General features: G+C 40.0%; 1 protein-coding gene across 1 annotated transcript; it reads left to right on the top strand.

The window, feature by feature from the left end:
* Positions 1-2,240: 2,240 nt before the first annotated feature.
* On the top strand, positions 2,241-14,755 carry exoc3 (exocyst complex component 3). Its single transcript, XM_053330270.1, is given in 17 exon segments — positions 2,241-2,400; positions 2,901-3,120; positions 3,343-3,519; positions 4,408-4,440; positions 4,443-4,564; positions 4,566-4,619; positions 6,376-6,554; positions 8,344-8,460; positions 9,262-9,379; positions 9,746-9,871; positions 11,070-11,170; positions 11,418-11,528; positions 11,665-11,806; positions 12,765-12,887; positions 13,080-13,241; positions 13,406-13,527; positions 14,357-14,755. Coding segments are annotated over 17 exon segments (2,256 nt in total). The 5' UTR covers positions 2,241-2,256; the 3' UTR covers positions 14,562-14,755.
* The last annotated feature ends 5,624 nt before the right edge of the window (positions 14,756-20,379 follow it).

Genomic DNA, 20,379 nt, shown 5'->3' with positions numbered 1-20,379 from the left:
GTCCTGTAGGCGGCCTCGTCATGAGTGATCCTGCCTACCACAATGGTGTCGTCTGCAAACTTGCGAGTGTTATAAGTGCTTATTAGAGATGCATTTGGACCATCTGATTCTGCAGGTTACAGTTTTAACATGTGGTTAAATGACAAATTGTGTCCATGGGGTGCAGTGTTAGTACAAGCTTTGATTCCAGTACTGATTGTTTTTGGAATAATTCTTTGTTTTTGTACATGCATATTGACATGTATGAGAGCATTGCTTTACAGGTGGATCGGAAATGTTGTTGGAGGTCAACTTCAACAATATGTACAGTTGAAAGCTAAAGATGATTTTGATGTGTTTCCAACTTCAGGTTGGATTCCTCCCTACACTGATGATGATTAGACAATTTGACTTTTCAATCTTTGGAATTACTTACCACTTTGTTTGTTGTATTCTTAAGTGTGTGTATTAGTGCATGATTATGTTTATGTTGAATTTTGGACTAATGTGATATCTCGTGTGTGTAGTTTTTTTTTTTCTGTGAGCAATAGAATGCTCAAAAGGGTGGAGTGTATTAGGAAAAATACAGGTATTCTTACTGGTTAAGGGTTATAAAGTTGTGTTGGGGGCAGGCAAATGGTTTATGATGTTTACCCAGCCTCTCCTCTGCACCCCCGTGAATGTTTTTTGTTTACCCTTAACTCAATCTGTCACATACTTAGTGATGTATGAACTGACATACTGACAAAGTTTCTTACACATTTGTCTTGACATGAGCAATATGTGGTTTTGATAGTAGTAATTTACTTGATATTAATGACTTTATTTTGATAAGATTTAAATGTTTTGAAAGAGACAACCTTCAGCAGGATAAATGGAGTGTTGTGCCACACAGAGTATTACGAGATGTGGTGATTGCTAATGATGTTTCAACGGTATTACTGAAGCAGTAACATGTTGATGTAAGTCTGTGGTGTACAGTCTATGGTGTGCACAGGGGGCGCTGTTGCTCATACACAGGTTATTATCAGCCGCCTCTGAGAATAAAAAAAGGAAGTAGTAGAAGAAGAAGCAGCAGCAGCTGGTGCTGAGCGGGGCTCGAATGAGGAAGTGATTAAATACAACAGCAAAACTCCGTTTCTAATAGAAATGTTAGTTTTGTTGACATGCAGCGTTATTTCATCTTCCCCACGCTAAAGCGTTGAGTGCACAGGGTGAGATGACTCCTGTCTCTGTGAAGCTAACACTGTTTCACAGCCAGGAAAACTTCCAGTCCGTTGTTAGCTTAGCATAACATTATGCTCTGAAATCTTCAGCTGGAACATGGCTGATTTACATGGTTAATGTTTTCATTTGGCATGTTATCTATTACAGTGAGTAATGTGTATCTGCTGGGCTGCTGTGCACCAGCTGTGTGAGCAGCAGCTCGTTAGCTGTTAGCTGTTAGCTGTCAGTACCTTCATGCTACATTAACAGCCGTGAAGCCATTTCGCTGTTTGAAAGCTGAGGATGGTTATCAATATTGTTTTTCAAAACAATAGTAGATCTCACTGGTACATTTCTTTCTATTGTAAAAATGACTAAATGGAGCTGATGCAGAGTTCTGTGCAACGATGCATCACTGATCATACAGAAACCAAGTAGTTTGACATTTCCTGGTTGCAGCTTTCACAAATAAAAAGCATCATTTTTTGATTGATGGCAGTTTCATTACGCAGCGTCGATCGGAACGTCAATCAGATTCAGTGCATTGAGTAGTAGTCCTACTACTACTAGATCTGACAGGACAACACGGGAATGTATTGATATTCTCTATTTGCTTTGTTAAATATTTAGCCAGATGTGTTGCGTTTTGCTAATTTGTGCGACAAAGCATTCGAAATCTTAAACATGTAGAGGGTCAGCAGGCACCGGGAAGGGCATATGTTTTTATACCAGGGCAAGAGAGATGTTGTTGATCTTTGTGTCTTTGCAAAATGGTCAAATACACCAAAGAAACGCAATTCTTACCTTGACATTGCACTATTTTCCCCCTCTATAAGATTCATTCCCAAGAAGCCTCAGTGGCAGTTTAGTTTATTTTTTGGTTTATTTTATTTTATTTTTCTTGATTTTGATTTTTTTTTTTTTCCAAATCGCCTATACACTTATGAAGTCTATTCATTTCGGTGGGTAGGAGACTGACTTGTGACTTATTTGTGTCTTTCTCTTTCACCTCAAGTGTGATTGTATGGAACCTGTGAATACAGCTGGTACTTTATACAACTGAGCATCACAATGGAGGAGACGAGTCGGGAGGCGGTTGCCACGGCAGTGCAGCGCGTGGCAGGAATGCTGCAGAGATCAGACCAGCTGGACAAAGTTGAGCAGTACAGAAGAAGAGAGGCCAGAAAGAAGGCTTCAGTGGAGGCTCGGCTGAAGGTGATGAGTTCAATGGCAATACAGTTTAGTTCATTATACACTTCTTTATTCTACATGTGTTTACGCATGTCAGCCTATCAGAAAAAGGAGAAATTAGAAAATATATTCCTTTTTTAAAATTGTACAGTTCAGTAAGTGCTTTTATATATAGACCAAGAAGCAATATTTGAAGCATAAAACACTACTACCATACACAAACTAGTCTGTTAATATCCTTCTCTAAATCTGATGTTATCATTGGATTCCAAATAACTCGGCAGCCTTTTGTTCATACTTCCTTTCCACTCATAAGCAGTGTGTTACTGTTTGGGTAGAGATCCCTATTATTTATACTTCTCATTACAGCTAAGTAACAATGCATTCATTTACTTAGCATACAATATGCTGTTTGATATAGTAATGTCACATGTATTTATTGTGTGTTTGTTTTAGTTATTACTGATATGTTTTAGTGATTTCACATTAAAATCTGTATCTTGTTGGCTCTGAATGTCCCTCAGGCAGCCATCCAGTCCCAGCTGGATGGTGTCCGTACTGGACTGACCCAGCTGCACAGTGCCCTGCTGGACGTTAAAGACATCCAGAGTTCACTGGCTGATGTGAGTAAAGACTGGAGGCAGAGCATCAACACCATAGAGAACCTGAAAGATGTCAAGGATGCTGTTGTTCAACACAGTCAGCTGGCCTCTGCTGTGGAAAACCTTAAAAACATCTTCTCAGGTACATAATATTGTTTAGACAGGTTTTAGGTTTTGTCATCTTATGGGAAAGTACTGTAATGTATAACACACCAAGTCTCTGCTTTCATTTGTGTGTGTGTGTGTGTGTGTGTGTGTGTGTGTGTGTGTGTGTGTGTGTGTGTGTGTGTGTGTGTGTGTGTGTGTGTGTGTGTGTGTGTGTGTGTGTGTGTGTGTGTGTGTGTGTGCGTGCACACGTGTGCAGTCCCAGAGATCGTGGAAGACACTCAGCAGCTGATAGAGCAGGGGGAGCTGCTGCAGGCCCACAGGAAGCTGATGGAGCTGGAGTGTTCCCGGGATGACCTCATGTATGAACAGTACCGCATGGACAGCAAAAACACCAGTGACATGAACCTCATCTTTATCTACTTTGAAGATGTAAGTTCAAGTAATAGTGTATTATTATGTTGTAACATAACTGTACAAGAACATCATACCTGTTCCTAAACATGACTTTTTCTCTTCTTTTGGGGTAGTATTCATTAAGGAAAATGATCAGATACCAATTCTTTGAAATGTTGTATGTAGTTTAAAGTCTTTTGCTTGGCTTTGTGAAAGTTTCAATTATTGTATATTCTCAAATTGTGTCCTATAATTGTCAAAAACAGAGAGAGCCAGGCCTTTATTTAGAACAACCTACTGTATATACTATACAGACCTTTTGTTGTAAGGTCTGGTTAGTACACATTTTAAAGTTCCTCACATTTAGCTAGTCTGTGTGTGTGTGTGTGTGTGTGTGTGTGTGTTTGTGTGTGTGTGTCCCTGTGTCTGTGTCCCTGTGTCTGTGTGTCACACATTTTGACCACTGTGGAGCTTCCCAACACTTCGTGCACAGATATTTTCAAATTGGGAAGGATTCCTCCTCTTCTTAGTAAGCTTTAATGTGAAAAATCTTACAGGAGTGTCAAGTTTTATTAACTTGACACCAATCCAAAAACATTAGAAGCAATTACAACGGCTCACTGAATGAAACCAGCATGAGGAAATGTACATTATACTGAGCTTGATGGATAATTCACATGATTTTTAGTTCTGGAAGTCAGAGTCTCTCTCTCTCTCTCTCTCTCTCTCTCTCTTTCTCTCTCTCTCCCTCTCTCTCTCTCTCTCTCTCTCTCTCCTCTCTCTTTCTCTCTCTCTCTCTCCCTCTCTACTCTCTCTCTCCCTCTCTCTCTCTCTCCTCTCTCTCTCTCTCTCTCTCTCTCTCTCTCTCTCTCTCTCTCTCTCTCTCTCTCTCTCTCTCTCTCTCTCTCTCTCTCTCTCTCTCTCTCAGGTTCAGGGCTGTCAGATGAGCTGGCCAAACAGTTATGATGGTACTGCAGAGGTCCATGGTGACAGTTCGTCGTGACCCTACCATGTTGGTGTCAGTGGTTCGTATCATTGAGCGGGAGGAAAAGATTGATCGGCGCATGGTCGACCGTAAGAAGCAGGACCGGGTTCATCCCACCAGGGAGACCCAAACGATGGAAGGACAAAATGTTTGAGGTAAAAGGAGGGATGAAGCTTACACATCTATGTACAGGATTCATTACAGCTTGTCTGCTTGTTCTGGACAAGTGTTTTTTTTTTTTTTTTTGTAGGGTAAGGAGAAGAGAAATGTAGCTTCCCTACCAGACAAGTTATGTTCAGTGTTTTACTCTATCCACAGGGGTCGGAACCTTTTTTTCCTGGAGAGCCACTTTAAAAAGGCCTTGCTTCCACTATCTCCCGCAGGATATTTTGCTGTACATGATGCATGGTGGGTGTCGAAGTGGCGTTTTAATATTGCATCGTTATCATCGACGCAATTTTGTCATTACATAACAACAGGTGGCAGTCCCAGCTCTTTCCACGAACACAAACTCATCTGTACACTCAGGCTGAAAGTAGTGGACTTGGAGGGAAATCTGTGATTTTGTTTGATGTTGTCATGGCAACGAGCCGCGAATGTAACACAATTGTGCAGGCTATGGTTATGGAGTCAAATGAGGTGGAAAGTGAAATGAAATTTCTCAGATAGACCTACGTATTTGCCACGAAGCCTTGTCATTTTAATATGAGTAGTATTGAGTGTTATTTTAGCCTTCCTCTAGGCCGATGCTTATCCTTTATTTACAAGTTGTTTTTTTCGCCAATCCATTTTGTCCGAGAGCCTTGGCCGTGAAGCAAAAGAGCCAATGGTGGCTTGTGAGCCCCAGGTTTCCACCCATACTCTACTGTACCATTTCCTGACATTCTGTCCCTTCTGAAAGAAACACATGAAAAATAAATGTAATAGCAGGATAGCAGAGCCTCATACATGTTTATATGTGTATTGTAATCAGGGCCATAGTGGAGGCTAAACACACGTACATTCTGTTATCCTCCACCCACATTCAGAAATAGCATTCCTGCTGACCCTCCATCAGTTCACAGCTGTTAGCTCAGACTGGCTTCCTACTGCAGGCTCCTGCTGCCTGTTTATAGCCAAAGTGTTGAAGCTATCAGACAGACTGTTAAGGGACAGGTCAATGAGTGAAAGTTAAGAGATCATATATAACACTGACATGTGCAGCATTAAATAATAATGTCAGACAAAAGACAACAAAGCAAGTATCTAGAGTGAAGCTACAGTTTATGTTGACATTAGTGTTGCTTTAACAGTCCAGTGCTGCTGCTTTATATTAGTGATGTTAATGCATTCCCACATGTAACTGACACCATAGCAGGATGTAACATTAATAAGTAAAGAACTGATTTAAGAAGGTGCAAATGATTCAAGAACTATGGGAGAAAACGTTTGAGGAAGAGAAACTCACTCTTCTTCTTCTTTTTTTTTCTTCATCTCACTCCTTCTTCCTCTTCCTCTCTCTTTACCTCAGTCATCTTTGTTATCCTTCCCTTGCTTTTTTTCAAACTCTTCATCTTCTGACGTTTTATCTGGATTGTCCTAATTACCTACTTGAGCAAGATGGCTGGTGTGTGATTGTTTTTACTTTTCTTCCTCACTGTAAAACCTACATTTTACACAACAGTCAAGTCTTCTGTCAAATGATCTTTGCCAAATCTGGAGAACAGACTGAGAGTAATGTGATAATGAATAGGAGGCCTTTGTCTCAGTCATTAGCACATGATGAAGCATTAGGTTAGATTAGAGATTATGTGACATTTATTTTGATTTGATTTGATGTGGTGTTCACACTTTAAATCCATTAACCTCAGTCCTGCACAGGTCAGCTTTATAGTCTCAGTTCCTGAAGTCTTTCTACTGTTTGTCCTGCAGGTGTTGGAGGGGACAGTCAGCACCCGCATTGAGGGCACCCAGGCAGTCACTAGAGAGGCTGATAAAATGTGGCTGGTTCGTCTTCTGGAAATAACCAGGAAATATGTTCTGGATGACCTCATCGTTGTAAAGAACCTCATGGTTCAGTGCTTCCCCCCTCACTACAACACCTTCAACAGGTCAGTCTGTTTATGTAACACAACATCATGTAACATTATATACTGAATAGAAAATGGTACCATCTTTCTAATTCAAGCACTGCTGAAGTCATTTTGTACAGTTGCATGTCAGAATAAATTGAAAATGGAAAATCAAGTCACATTCTTCTGCACTCCTCACAAAGTATTAATGGAGCATACCAGTGATTTGTATATTTAAGCCAAATAACAAGGACACTGTTTACTTACACATCCGTGGCAGCTGTAACATTGATCATGTGATTCAGCTCTACCACTAGGTGCTACTGTAAATGTTCAGGTTTATTTAATGATGCAGCAGCAGTGCTCTCTCTTCTTCACCTTCTCTTGTCGCATTCTGCTTGCCTCAGCAGATTTTCCTGCTTGTTATATTCTGACTCAGACTGAACAAACTTTCTGTAGAAAGTGCTGCAGGTCATCATATTTACTGCATTATTTACTGACAATTTCTTTTGAAAGTGTTACTGCTTGTAAACTTCTTTTTTATTTATTATCTAGAATGCATACCTCCTGGCACTGATCATCAGTGAGAGCATATCTCACTTTCATATATTGTTTCATATAATGGTGCATTTATGTGTTTTTGTGTAGCTAAAACTTTCTTAAAGGTCAGAATAATTTTCTTTGACCCTTTACTGCAACTACAAGTTGCAACACTCATGTCTGATAATTATTCCCTATTATGATTATTATGATGATTATTATTATTATTGTTATGTTTTTCCAAACATCACAGTTTATGAATGCAATGCTGCAGCTGAATGGAGATGCTCTGTTGCCAAGAAGGACTCAGATCACTGCACCATTTTAAAACTATTAAAACTCTAAAATGAAGTAATTTGAACAAAAACCATAGATGTGTATTTCATTATGATGCTTCCCAGGAAGTACTCAATAAAAATGAGAGCAACACTTGCAGCAGCTTTTGAAAACCTGCAAAAAGTATACGCAAAGTGTAACTAAGACCAGAGCATACCAAGACAAGACCAAGACAAGACCAAGACTTTAAGGGGGCAAGACTGAGTCAAGATCAAGACCAGAGCATACCAAGACTATTACTGTAATCATAATCATGTGGCTCAAAATGTGCATCATTCCTCTACTAAAAAGAAAAGTTTTATATAGGAATGTTAGTAAAGTACAAATAGATACAGTGCAGTAGTGCTGTGAGATATGATGATATACAGTCACCAGCCACTTCATTAGCTACTCAAATTCAATCCAATATAACAGCTATGTTATACATTCTGAGGTTGTACTGTGATGGCAGCATACTGGGGTGCATTATACTGACTGGTGTTCCTAATATTTTGCCCCTCTCGTGTAGGCCTACGTTAATGGAGTGGTCAAAATATTAGGAACGCCAGTCAGTATAATGAACCCTAGTGACTAGTTTGACAACGTTAACAAAAATGTATAAACTTCATAAATGTCTAATTTATAGCAGGGCTGTTTCATTGGACTGATTAGATTACACAGGTGGACCTATTGAAATGGCCAGTATGAGAGCATGACAAGAGAAAAATGTAAACCGTTTCATATTTTGCCGTAGCCGTTTATCATCAAATCACACGCCTTCAGTGTTTTTCGTTTAAACATCATTTACCCAACATTTCTTAACAAAGGGGAAAGACAGAGAAAAATATAGAAAGTGTGAGTGATGGAGGGAGTGTGTTGATGGACAGAGAGGGGAAACTGAAACTTAGGCTATCTAGTAATGACTGTATGTTATGTACTGATCAGATTTACCATCATGTCATGTGTGTTTCAGGTTTTTCAGTCTCTACCACAATGCTGTGTCATGTCGTGTCAAAGAACTGGCCTTTGAGGACTTGGAAGCTAATGAGATTGTGTCCATGCTAACCTGGGTTCTCAACACTTATAAGAGGTACACACACACACACACACACACTCTCTCTCTCTCTCTCTCTCTCTCTCTCTCTCTCTCTCTCTCTCTCTCTCTCCTCTCTCTCTCTCTCTCTCTCTCCTCTCTCTCTCTCTCTCTCTCTCTCTCTCTCTCTCTCTCTCTCTCTCTCTCTCTCTCTCTCTCTCTCTCTCTCTCTCTCTAACAAGCTGTGTCCATGTACTGTTTATTTCATTTGTTCAGTTCAGAGACAAAGCTTTATTGTGCACTGCTTCATTAGTCATCAGCACATGAGCAAAAACTCCTTTTTAAGGCATCAGTGTGCACTTGTTCATTTGGTGTGTTTTCCAGGTTAGCTACTACTAAATCTGTGGCAGTGATGAGACTCATGTACAGGAGACTTTATGTGTCTCACAGAGTACAGCTATCTGACTAAACCTCCTCACCTATGTCAGTGTTATTACATTGACCAATATCTGTTATTTTACCAGCAAGTCCCTACAGAATAAAATCCTGCCAAACCAACACACAGCCTCATGGGATAGATTCACAACTACAAATATCAATCTATTTGACTATGCTACTTTTTCTACACAGGTCTCCACCACATTGTCAAACTGTCTATATTACTGCACATGTAGGGGTGGCGATCTCTAGGCACCTCACTATTCAAGTCCCAGAAGGCTTTGTTTCAATAATAAAGCAGTTATTGATCTTTTTAAGATCAGATATCATGCAATAAATATAACTGTAAAAAAATGGGTCTTAAGATTTCACTGGACACCTGCAGATGGAAGTAAATTCTAGAGTGTGTGTTTGTTTCAGTGAGGAGATGATGGGTCATCCAGAGCTTCGTTCAGAGTGTGACATCAACCAGTTGGAGCCTTTACTTCCTCAGGATGTGGTGGATGACCTCCTCAGCAAATACGTACAGACATTCACAGTAAGCAGCACACACACACTGAACACACTGACAGGAAGTTATTAACCCTCTAGTCTTCATTCTTAGTATGTGGTGGAATCTTCACCAGAAAGAAGAATCATACAATGAGTACTGCACTTAACATAAACCTGCTCCAGCCAAACATTTAATCACTGTAACTTCCTTTTTCATAAGCTACCTCCTTGTTCATCAAACCTCCTCTTCTCCCTCCTTTACACGGATATCACTTATCAAATAAATAGGCTAGAGGATGTTCCAAGGTTCAGAAAAATACCAGCTTGTCTCAATGAATAAAAGTTCAACAGGTGTGCATTGTCACAATAAGTTACTGACTCTTTCCTCTTCATTGACTGTGTGTGTGTGCAGTCTAATATAACAGGCTGGCTGAGGAAAGCTCTGGAAACAGACAAGAAGGACTGGCAGAAAGAAACAGAGCCTGAGGCTGACCAGGATGGATACTACCAAACCACACTGCCAGCCATTGTCTTTCAGGTAACACAAACACACAACTATTACATTTATATAAATCTTGAGAACCATAAAACCACTGGTAGTGATGACAGCTTCAGGTCACTTGGCCCATACTCTCCTGGAACATCTCTGTTGGTACTCTGGAACTGGTACTGTTGTCCTTCTGCTGACAACTACCCCATTACTAAATACTGCTGCACACATGCTTCCCTACAGGGATGACTTCAGCCAGGTGATGAGCTGTACCTGAGTCAGCACTAGGCATTCTGGACACACTTGTCTAATCATATATCATGTCATAATTTTAGACCCAGCATTACTTTATTAGTGTTTATTCCCATCTCTTTAAAGCTCTGTTAGGGGCCTTTTCATCCTGTTAGGCACCTCCATCCAATCATGATGATTCCAAACTTCTCACACTACACTGACTGAGACATGTCTCCATGTCTCCATGTCTCCATCTCTCCGTGTCTCCATGTCTCTGTGTCTCCATCTCTCCATGTCTCTGTGTCCCCATGTCTCGGTGTCTCGGTGTCTCCATGTCTCCATGTCTCCATCTCTCCATTTCTCCATCTCTCCACGTCTCCATCTCTCCACGTCTCCATGTCTCCATGTCCACACAGGCTAAACAGCCTTGATGTGTTAGTTTTGCCCTTACATGTATTAAATCGAGAGACAAGTGTGTGCCTGTGATCCCTCTAAGCTGCAGTTTGAATATCAGTGTATATGATCTGAGATCATTAAAAGAGTTACAGTATTGGTGTATTTCATCTTGAATACATTTGGTTAACATTAAGCCATTATGAAGAATTGTTTGTTGGTAAAAAGACATATTCTCAATACCAGCATTATAAAATAAAACTTTATTTGTATAGCATTGATTAATGTTACAAAGAGCCTTCCAGAGAAAACAACAACAGTAAGATTGTCCAACACAGGAAATAAAAATGATGAGGATGAAAAGATAAAACCAAAAGAAACCTATTATGTATATATAAAGGCTTTCCTTGTAAAAGAATGGTTTAAAAAGGGATTTGAAAGATGATACAGATTTAGCTTGTCTTATCTGAACAAGTAAGTATTGCTGCTCACCTTCAGTCACCAGCTGTGACCTGGAAATAACCAACAGAGTGATGTTTGCTTCCTGATCCTTTTACTAATCATTTTACTCCTCCCTTCCTCCCTGTTCTTTATGTGTCTCCACTCCACTCTTCATCAGATGTTTGAACAGAACCTGCAGGTTGCTGCACAGATTGATGGAGATTTCAAAGAGCAGGTTCTGAAGCTCTGCCTGAAACAGATGAACACATTCCTCATCAGGTATCCTTCTCTTTTCCTGTTTGACTTTTGTTCTGAAGTACTGAAGGTGTCTTAAAGCTGTCCTTCACAATTACATGCATGGATAGTTTGGTTTATAAGATCTGATGTTGTCTACACAGGTTCTGATGTCTAATAATAATAATTAATCCTCTAAATATGGGTCTGATGAAAACCAGCCTCAAGAGAACACTCTGACTCCTGTGTTATCACTTTGCTGTGTTACATTGAACCTGTGTGTTGTGTACAGGTACAGAGAGGAGGCAGTGGTTTATAAAGAGGAGCACCTGAGAGACCGGCAGCTGCCCCAGTGTTATGTGCAATACATGATAGCCATCATTAACAACTGTCAGACATTCAAGTAAGATTTCATTTCACACAAACCTTTGTTCTGAAAGTTTATGATGCCAAGTGGAATATGATCAATGTCAGTTTTAGGTGAATGTGTCTCTAGCAGTCTCAAGGAATTGTCTTAATTTGTCACATGTGTTCCTCAGTGAGTCCATCAAGAGTCTGAAGAAGAAGTACTCTCAGTCATCAGAGCCCACTGACAGTGACACTGCCATAGGGAGGACACTCAATGAGGTGGCCAAGGAAGGATGTCAGTTCTTATTGGATGAAGTCTTCCTAGATCTTGAAGTAAGAGAGGCTCTAATTAATGATAAATGTTTTATTACAAATACAAATTCCTTTTATATGTGTGGTCAGATGCTTAGATCATCTACTCAGATCTGTTGGAGGCTATAAAATGAAGTTAAAAGGACAGTTTGCTCCAAGACATTTTCCTACTCAGTTATCTTGCTGATGGATTTGTGTTATCAGAGAGATTTTTCACTTTCATACAAATTCATTTGGTTTTTGGTGCTCAGTACTATCATCTTGGCAGAGAGACATACTGTTTCTCTCCTTGAGACATGAAGGCAACTGTCAGAGACAGCATACAGGGGTGCAGCATTGCCTTGCCTTGCATTGCATTGCATTGCATTGTCACCCAGGGTCAGAGGATATGACTCCCTAACCTCACAGATGGATAACTGTGTTTCCTTGTTTGTAGAGTAACGAACCAAAAGGCAAATTCCATTACTGTAGATGCATTGAGTATGGCCATTTAGCCATTTATGGGCATTGAGTATAGGTATTACCTGTGAAGGCTTAAACTATCCACAAAGGACAGTGTGTATTGATAATACTAAGATTCTCCTTGGCCAAGCTTCAGTAAATACTTTCATTGTAAGATATCCTAGACTCCTGTACACTTTCTCCACTGATGAGTTAACCATTGACAAACATCAATCATTGTACATTTGAAAAAGTCAGTAGAAAGGGTTTCATCTTGAATAATCAGAATGTTTTATGACAACCACAGTACATGATGTTTACACCTCATATAAGATTCTCTTGAATTGTAATAACTCCTCATGGCATGCTGCCCATTTGTTAGTCAAACACAGCATTGTAGCATAGTTAAACAGTACCTAGCTAGTGATGGATGAATGGGCTTTACAATAACGTTCATCTAACACAATTCTGCTGATGTCAGAAATGCTACAGTGCATTTTCTTTTCTTTTTGACAACGCATTGACTTGTGTATCTCAGAATCACCTTAATGAACTGCTGACCAGGAAGTGGCTGACTGGCTCTCATGCTGTGGACACAATCTGTGTGACAGTGGAGGACTACTTCAATGACTTCAACAAGATCAAAAAACCCTTCAACCAGGTAGGACGTGAGCAGAATACAGGATCTGAGCAGCAATCCAACATGTGCATGAATGACCATATTTTCCCAGTTCTATAGTTTTGGAAGAGCTGTGAGCCATCTTGTGTGTGTGTGTAGTATTATAATAATAATAATAACAATAATAATAATACAAAGATTTTAAAGATGATCTCATGGCTGTGGTGTGTGCAGGAGATGACGAGCGAGGCCCTGCGCAGGGTTGTGGTGGAGTACATCAAAGCAGTGATGCAGAAGAGGATCACCTTCAAGAACGCTGATGAGAGGAGGGAAGGAGCTGAGAGGATGATCAAAGAGGCTGATCAGTTCAAGTTCCTCTTCAGAAAACTGGCTGCTGTGAGTTAACTGTTTTTTTATACTGCTGTATGGTTCAAATTTAGTGTCACAGTTGTAACTAACATTTATCAACAAAGCTGTTGATAAGATGGTTGGTAAACAGCAGTACTGTGGCTGAACAGATCCAGTACACATGGCCAGTGTTGAGTTATTGTTGTGTGCAGGGTGAAGATACAGACCGTCTGTGTGGTGCTATCACTGCCACCGCTGAAGTCTTCAAGCTCACTGACCCAGCTCTGCTGTTCCTGGAGGTCACCACACTAGTGTCTAAATACCCTGACATCAGGTACACACACACACACACACACACACACACACACACACACACACACACACACACCAACCATTGTGTTTCCACTTCAGAGGGCATGACATTGACTTACATTCACTTCCTGGAGTTTAGCCTAACCTTAATCACAACCACTACTTGCCTAACCATTATCGAACCCTAAACTAATCTCTCTCTCTCTCTCTCTCTCTCTCTCTCTCTCTCTCTCTCTCTCTCTCTCTCTCTCTCTCTCTCTCTCTTCTCATTCTCATATTCATATTCATATATATATATATATTCTTTCACAAAATACACAGACAAAATATATTTTGGTGTGGCAGTAAGTTCATTGTCATTTGTGTGAAATCTTAAAATCTCTGGTAATGAAATGAACAACAAGTTCATGTATTTATTGTGTGTGCATATATATATATATTTATATATATACACATATACACATATATACACACACACACATAGGGATCAAATAAAAGCAAATAGATATTTGAGGTATATATGAGGTACACATTTTAATTCTGTGAGTAAAGGACTTTTTTTATCTTTCACTTAAGTCCAAAGTTTTGACTCAGCAGTTTGATGACTATGAGCCCTGGACCGTGACTTGGCCACTGTGAGACATCAGCATTGTGGATTATAAGCCATTCTTTAGTCCCAGTAAGCCATGGCAGTGTTCAGCAGACTGTATAAAGCACCAGGGCCACAAACTAGCGGAAAACTGTGGAATACAGATGTTGATGAAGCTATTAATCACAGCTGATGTTAACTGTCCTGTTTCATCACATCTCCTAAACATTGCTAAGGTTTTTGGCCTCTCTGCTCTCCGTAGGGAGGAGCACATCCAGGCATTGCTGGCGGTGCGTGGTGATGCCAGCAGGGAAATGCGCCAGATGATCATCGGGACTCTCAGTGAGAACAAAGTATCCTACGCTGGTGTCACACAGCCCATCTTCAAAGACATCACTGTGCCCACTATCACCATGACAACCATGACTACCATGACCTCCATGGCAACTGCAAAGCTTCTCAAATAAAGCCAGTCACTATGACACTATTTCCACCTTCAGCACCTTCCAAGATGATAACATGATCATTTCTTTTTCTACACTGTGTTGTCTCTAACTGTTTAATGCAGCTCGCTGTGATTTTGTCCCCACACTTTATTTGCTGTTTTATTGTCATTGAGATCACCCTTCTGCTTCAGAAAATAATAAAATCGTAGTTGTAAAAATGGACTGTGGTATGTTGACTAATTATGGGTCCAATCATCACATGATGTTGGTGTCACTTACACAAGACAGTTCAAAACAGGTTCACCTTTTTTATTGAAGATGCAGTCATCCACACTTCTTTTTTTAATACCCTTTTAGCAACATTTTGACAGTACTATACATAAAAAGAAAGTACATTCATTTCTAAATCAATCTACATCCAAATATGTTACGATCACCATCCGAGGTGCTGATCCTGGGACAGTTTGAATTGTCCATGGAGCTGTCAGACTGATAACTGGCCGGATACCCCATGTCAACAACAATGAAACCAATGCAACTGTATAGTCATGGTATAATCATTTCATCTTGGCTGCCTGGTGACATCAGGCTGTGGATCTCTATGAATTTGCTGACTGATGTCAGTCATTTAACAAAGAGAAGAAGTGTTATAGAAGAATAATTATTATATATAATATCATATAGGGCCTGCAGCAGGGATGGGCAGTCAATTAATCAATTAATCTTTATTTGTATAGCGCCAAATCTCAAGGCACTTTACACATAGAGCAGGTTCTAAACTGGGGCCTGTTTCAGGAAGCAGGTTTAACAAACTCTGAGTTAAAACCTTTACTCTAGGTTGACCAACTCTGAGCTGTCTAACTCAGAGTTTTGGGTTTCAGAACAAGTGTTAACAGTTAGTTCAATCAACTCTGAGTCAAAGTAACTCTGAGTGAAGCTTCTGCATGAGGAGATACCAAGCCCTCATCAATGGAGCACAGATAACATGATTCACCATGACAACAGGAGAAACAAAGGGCTCAGTCCTCCTACTTCTCCCCAAAGGATTTAGAAATATTAATGAATACATGCAGATGATGAGTATATTTCAGAAAAGACAGTCAACAGTGAGTATTAATGAAAAAAAAGAGAAACATTTTGTCTCGAGTGGTCGACTTATTCAACATTTATATTCTGTGTATGTGTGTGTGCACAGCACATTTAACATTCATGCAGACCCCAACAGGTACAAAACGTAGGCCTACTTGGCAGTAACTGAATATGAAATATAAAAATATAGCTCAAACAAGTAAGGTATTGATTACAAGCAATTGTGGTGTTGTTTAGCCTGCCCTCATTAAACAGCATTTAAATGCTACATTCAACAAACAGAAATCTTCTAAGCAAAAAAGAAAGTCACTTTTTCAGCCATCCCAACACTGCCAGTATTTAATATTGTCTATTTGAAAGCAACACCTACATGCCTTTATACATACAACACTAAAAAAGTGTAAACGTTTCAGTGCAATAGTCAAGTTTAGTTTTATGTTTGGGCACTTTCACCTTAATTTAACAGTAGCTGGTATAGAGAGAGAGAGAAAGTTCCTCACTGGTATCGAACCAGCGACACTGTCACTATGAAGCATGAGCAGTAACCACTTGACTATTAAATCACCTTCAAATGCTGCATTTGTGACAGCCCGACAGACGGTTGCCTTGGAAACATGAACTTGAACAGAGAACTTATTCTGAACTGAGAGCATGTCCATGTGGTGTCGTACAGGCGATACGAGGGCTGAGAATATTATTCAGATAAATTATCGATTGATGGAAACACTCAAACAGAACATCATCAGAGATAAAACATCCCAGCGGGGTCTGATCACCCTCTGACGGAGATTTGTGCTTCGTATTTGTGCTTCAATATTAACTGACTCTTTAAGAAAAGGACACACCATGTCTGACACCTCCTTCAGTCTGTGGGCTTCAACTAAAAAGGAGGAGAAACTCAGGGTTAGTTGAAGAAAACCTGCCAGTGAGCAGGTTAGGTTCATGGAGTATGTTGCCAGGGTAACTGACTCAGAGTTAAGCTGAACTGGCTTTGTGAAACTGAAAAACCAGAGTTTCCCTCATCTCAGGGTTAACTAACTCAGAGTTTTCACTAAACCTGCTTTCTGAAACAGGCCCCTGAGGGGTATTGCACAAAAGTAGAATAAAGAAATCCAGGATAACTGAGCAAGCGCAGCTTGATCTAGTCTGATCTACGCATCTTGGCTTATTCGGTTGCACGTTTGCTGAGCCAGGATGAAAAGGTGCGGCTATGTCAAGCCAGGTGTAGATAGTTGGGATAAGTGCGTGTTCACGGCATTCTCAAATAGACCCACGGCATCGATCACAGAATCACAGATTGGAAAATGGAAAGGTGTTGCGCGTCATTCTTCACAGCCGCTGAACAACAGCTCCTGATGGAGTTTCATGATGAGGTTAAAGAAATTATAAGAAAAAAAGGCAACACAAGCACAAAGCACTGTAATCAAGGAAAGGGAGAAAGCCTGGCAGATAATCACGGACCGGCTCAATGCGTAAGTAGTGCAATTAATGTACAGTTAATATTTAATTAATGGGTTAAGCATATAGCTCAGTGAGTAGAGCACCCGCCCCATGTGTTGAGGCTCCAGTCCTCGCTGGAGGCGACCCCGGTTCAAGTCCCGCACCAAGCACTCCTATCCTGCATGTCAGTCCCCCCTCTCTGCCTCTAGTTTTCCTGTCTCTCTCTACTAACCTGTACATCAAAGGCAAAAAGCCCAAAAATATACTTAAAAAAAAAAGTACAATTTATACAACAGTGCTCCACTAGAACTGTCAAAATTACAATTAAAGGACTAAAGAAGTTACTGTCCAAGCCCACTAATCAACAGTTTTGATTTAAATTAAATTAAACACTTTGATTTAAATGTGGCAAGTAAAAGTGCATGCTACTCAGGAAATATAATTAAGTGCAAACAATTATTATAATTAGGTGTAGGGCAGGGGGAAGGCACATCTGCAGCTGCAGGATGCACTTCTGCAGATGAGGAGACAGTGTTGCTGGACTCCAGGCTTGAGGTATCATGTCTTGCTCATTTAGTCCATAATGGATATGAAGTCAGTGATTTGGTGCTAATAGAAAATAACCTGTGTAACAGGACCCAGATGCTGCTCAGCCTCAGAAGCAGCCAAGTAACATTGTGAGTATCGGCTAGTAAATAGTACAAAGTAAATCTACTGTACATTATACACAATAATGATACCACATGAATGACTATAAAATGACTGTTGCAATTAAACAGTCAACAGACTTTAATGAAACGACAATATAGTCTATTATATCAACATATTTAGAAAGACCATGGAAATGCTGTAAAACTCATTAATTTGTCACATGATTGACAGAACTGCCAGATGAATCCCTGAGAATAATCTTAGCCTGGTTGTTAGCCTGGTCTGGAGCAGGCTAGCTGCAGAGAATAAATCACTATAGTAACTGGGCCGGGTTAAATTTAACCTGCTTTCATGCAACCGACTTGAGGCTAAATTCAGCCAGGATAACTAACATATCCCGGCTTAATCCCTTATCCTGGTTTCGTGCAATACCCCTCTGGCCTCTGAGGCCTCTGGTCTACTGTTGTTGAAATCACTGAAGGAGTTGGTTCTTGTGTTATACAGTTGGTTTGACATCATTCACTCAAATGGTTGAAGCGTATAGGTTTGTATTTTGAATGTTGAATATTAAACTAACTTAATGTTGCTATGAAAGCGCTCTGCCCGAAACGTCTGTGCTGTAATAAAGTGAAATTTAATGATCAGAGTGTCCGTTTATATTGTCTGATAAATTAATATTGTATGATCTCATGAATTTACACATTAACAGAGTCAGCAATTTTCTGCCAGCATTCCTTCCTGGCTTTTGCTGCAGCAACAGTGTTGCTTTTGGCCTGGATGATGTGTTTGAATTCTTCATATTGTTGAAGAATAATTGTCTGCTCCTCCATGGTAAAGTAGTCTGCTCTGCAGGGTTTCTCCATGTTTGTGATTGGTCAGACGCTGCAAACACCTCCCCTTTATGTGAGCGCGCAGAGATCCAGATTGGAAAACCCTGGGTTGATTTACCGAGTTGATATCCAGTTAATCCAGTTTCGTAGTACAGGCCTCTGGTGTGTTTGACTACCTCTGGCTGGTATTTTTGTTTTTATTTTTGTTTTACCTCTGGCCCGTATTCATGTACAGTTATTGATGTTTCTGATGTTAACTAAATAGCGCCCCCTGCTGTCAAACGGTGTAAGGGACGCGATCTGACATCAACCCTTGATTAATGCAATATTTGGATCCTACTTTCATCCATGGAGGGTCTCAGCTGTCCGTCCTTCAGAACTACGCGTACGCACACCAAGTGGAAGATCTCAGAGAGCGTCGCAGGCCCGGTCGGGTTGCTGTGAGGATGATCCGGGTCGGCTGGCAGTCTGTCAGACTGCCTGGCTCCGGTGGTTGTCTGCTTGCAGACTTTGTCCCTCTCGATTATGATGAGTCGTAGGGCTGACAGACGTTTATCTGCCCAAAAGCTCTCTTAGGTTGATGAAAGATGGAGGAAAAGTCCAATTTAACTAATTCACTGTTTAATAACTTTCCGGAGAGATCTCAGCATTGGCCACACGTCAAAATCCTCATAATGTCAAAATGCAAAACTTAATGACGTATTTACTTTAAAGGCGTTTTCTCTGTATGTTTGCTGACAAAAAATACTACAAAAACTTAAGAAACCTACAATAAAGAATAACTAAAGATTAAAAGAATAAAATAAGCTGACTAAAGCAAGAATGTGTGAGGTGAAGAAAAGAAAAGATGGACAAAGCAAAACTTGAAGCAAAGCAAAGCTCCTGGGGAGGGATTGTGTGTCAGCCAATCAGATTCATCACGGCTACTCTGAGGATCTAATTTCTAGCTTTTACTTACTATAACCTATTAACACAGAACACAGGATGTATTATTCTGTTATTAATATGACATCAGCTTGATTCATCAAGCTGCCATTCATTAAAACCTGTAAAGGATTAATATGATCAAGCATAACACATTGTTATTCTACTTATTCCATGATAGATAATTGATTATCACCAAAATGTAAACATAACATCAATGTAGTACTTTCTCACATTAAGTAAACCTTCTCATACCAACATTTGTGTTTATGAAGGGAGAAATTATAATGACAGTTCTTCAAATACCCATTTATCTGTGATCGCTGTACTAGCTGTTACAGTGGAGGTTTCTTTAGGTAATTGATACTGGTATAAGTAATTGGCATTGTGTTTAAACCAAACTACTGACCAAGATGTTATGTATGAGTTTTAACACTAATTCTCACTTTCATGCTCTATGTTGAGAGAGAAGTGGAGTTTAGGAATGTGTCTTTTAACACACAGACACCAAAATCTGTCTTTCGTTACTTTTATGTAGTTCTTGTCACTTTTGGTTGCTCCATGGAATGTTAATGGATCTTTGTTTGTCCAAGAGACAGACCATGTCAGTTTCTATATCAAACCTGCTCCAATTAACTCATCTGAGGGTCAAAGGCGACTCTGACCAGATGATGTTCTGAGTCGTACTGATGCTGTGTCTGCTACATTATCAGAGACATTTATATACAGTATGTTAAAATGATCATAGAAGACAACACAGTAAAAGCATATATCATAGACTAAAAACTAAAAACGCATAGAAAACAACACACTAAGCAAACATGATACACTTCATTAATCACATATTAAAAGCAGAGGACCAAGCACCAAGGCCTGGGGAATGCCTTAAGACAGAGGAGCAGTGG

Source organism: Scomber japonicus, chromosome 12 (assembly GCF_027409825.1).
Source record: "Scomber japonicus isolate fScoJap1 chromosome 12, fScoJap1.pri, whole genome shotgun sequence".
Classification (NCBI taxonomy): Eukaryota; Metazoa; Chordata; class Actinopteri; order Scombriformes; family Scombridae; genus Scomber; species Scomber japonicus.
This window is presented reverse-complemented; position numbering and strand designations above follow the sequence as displayed.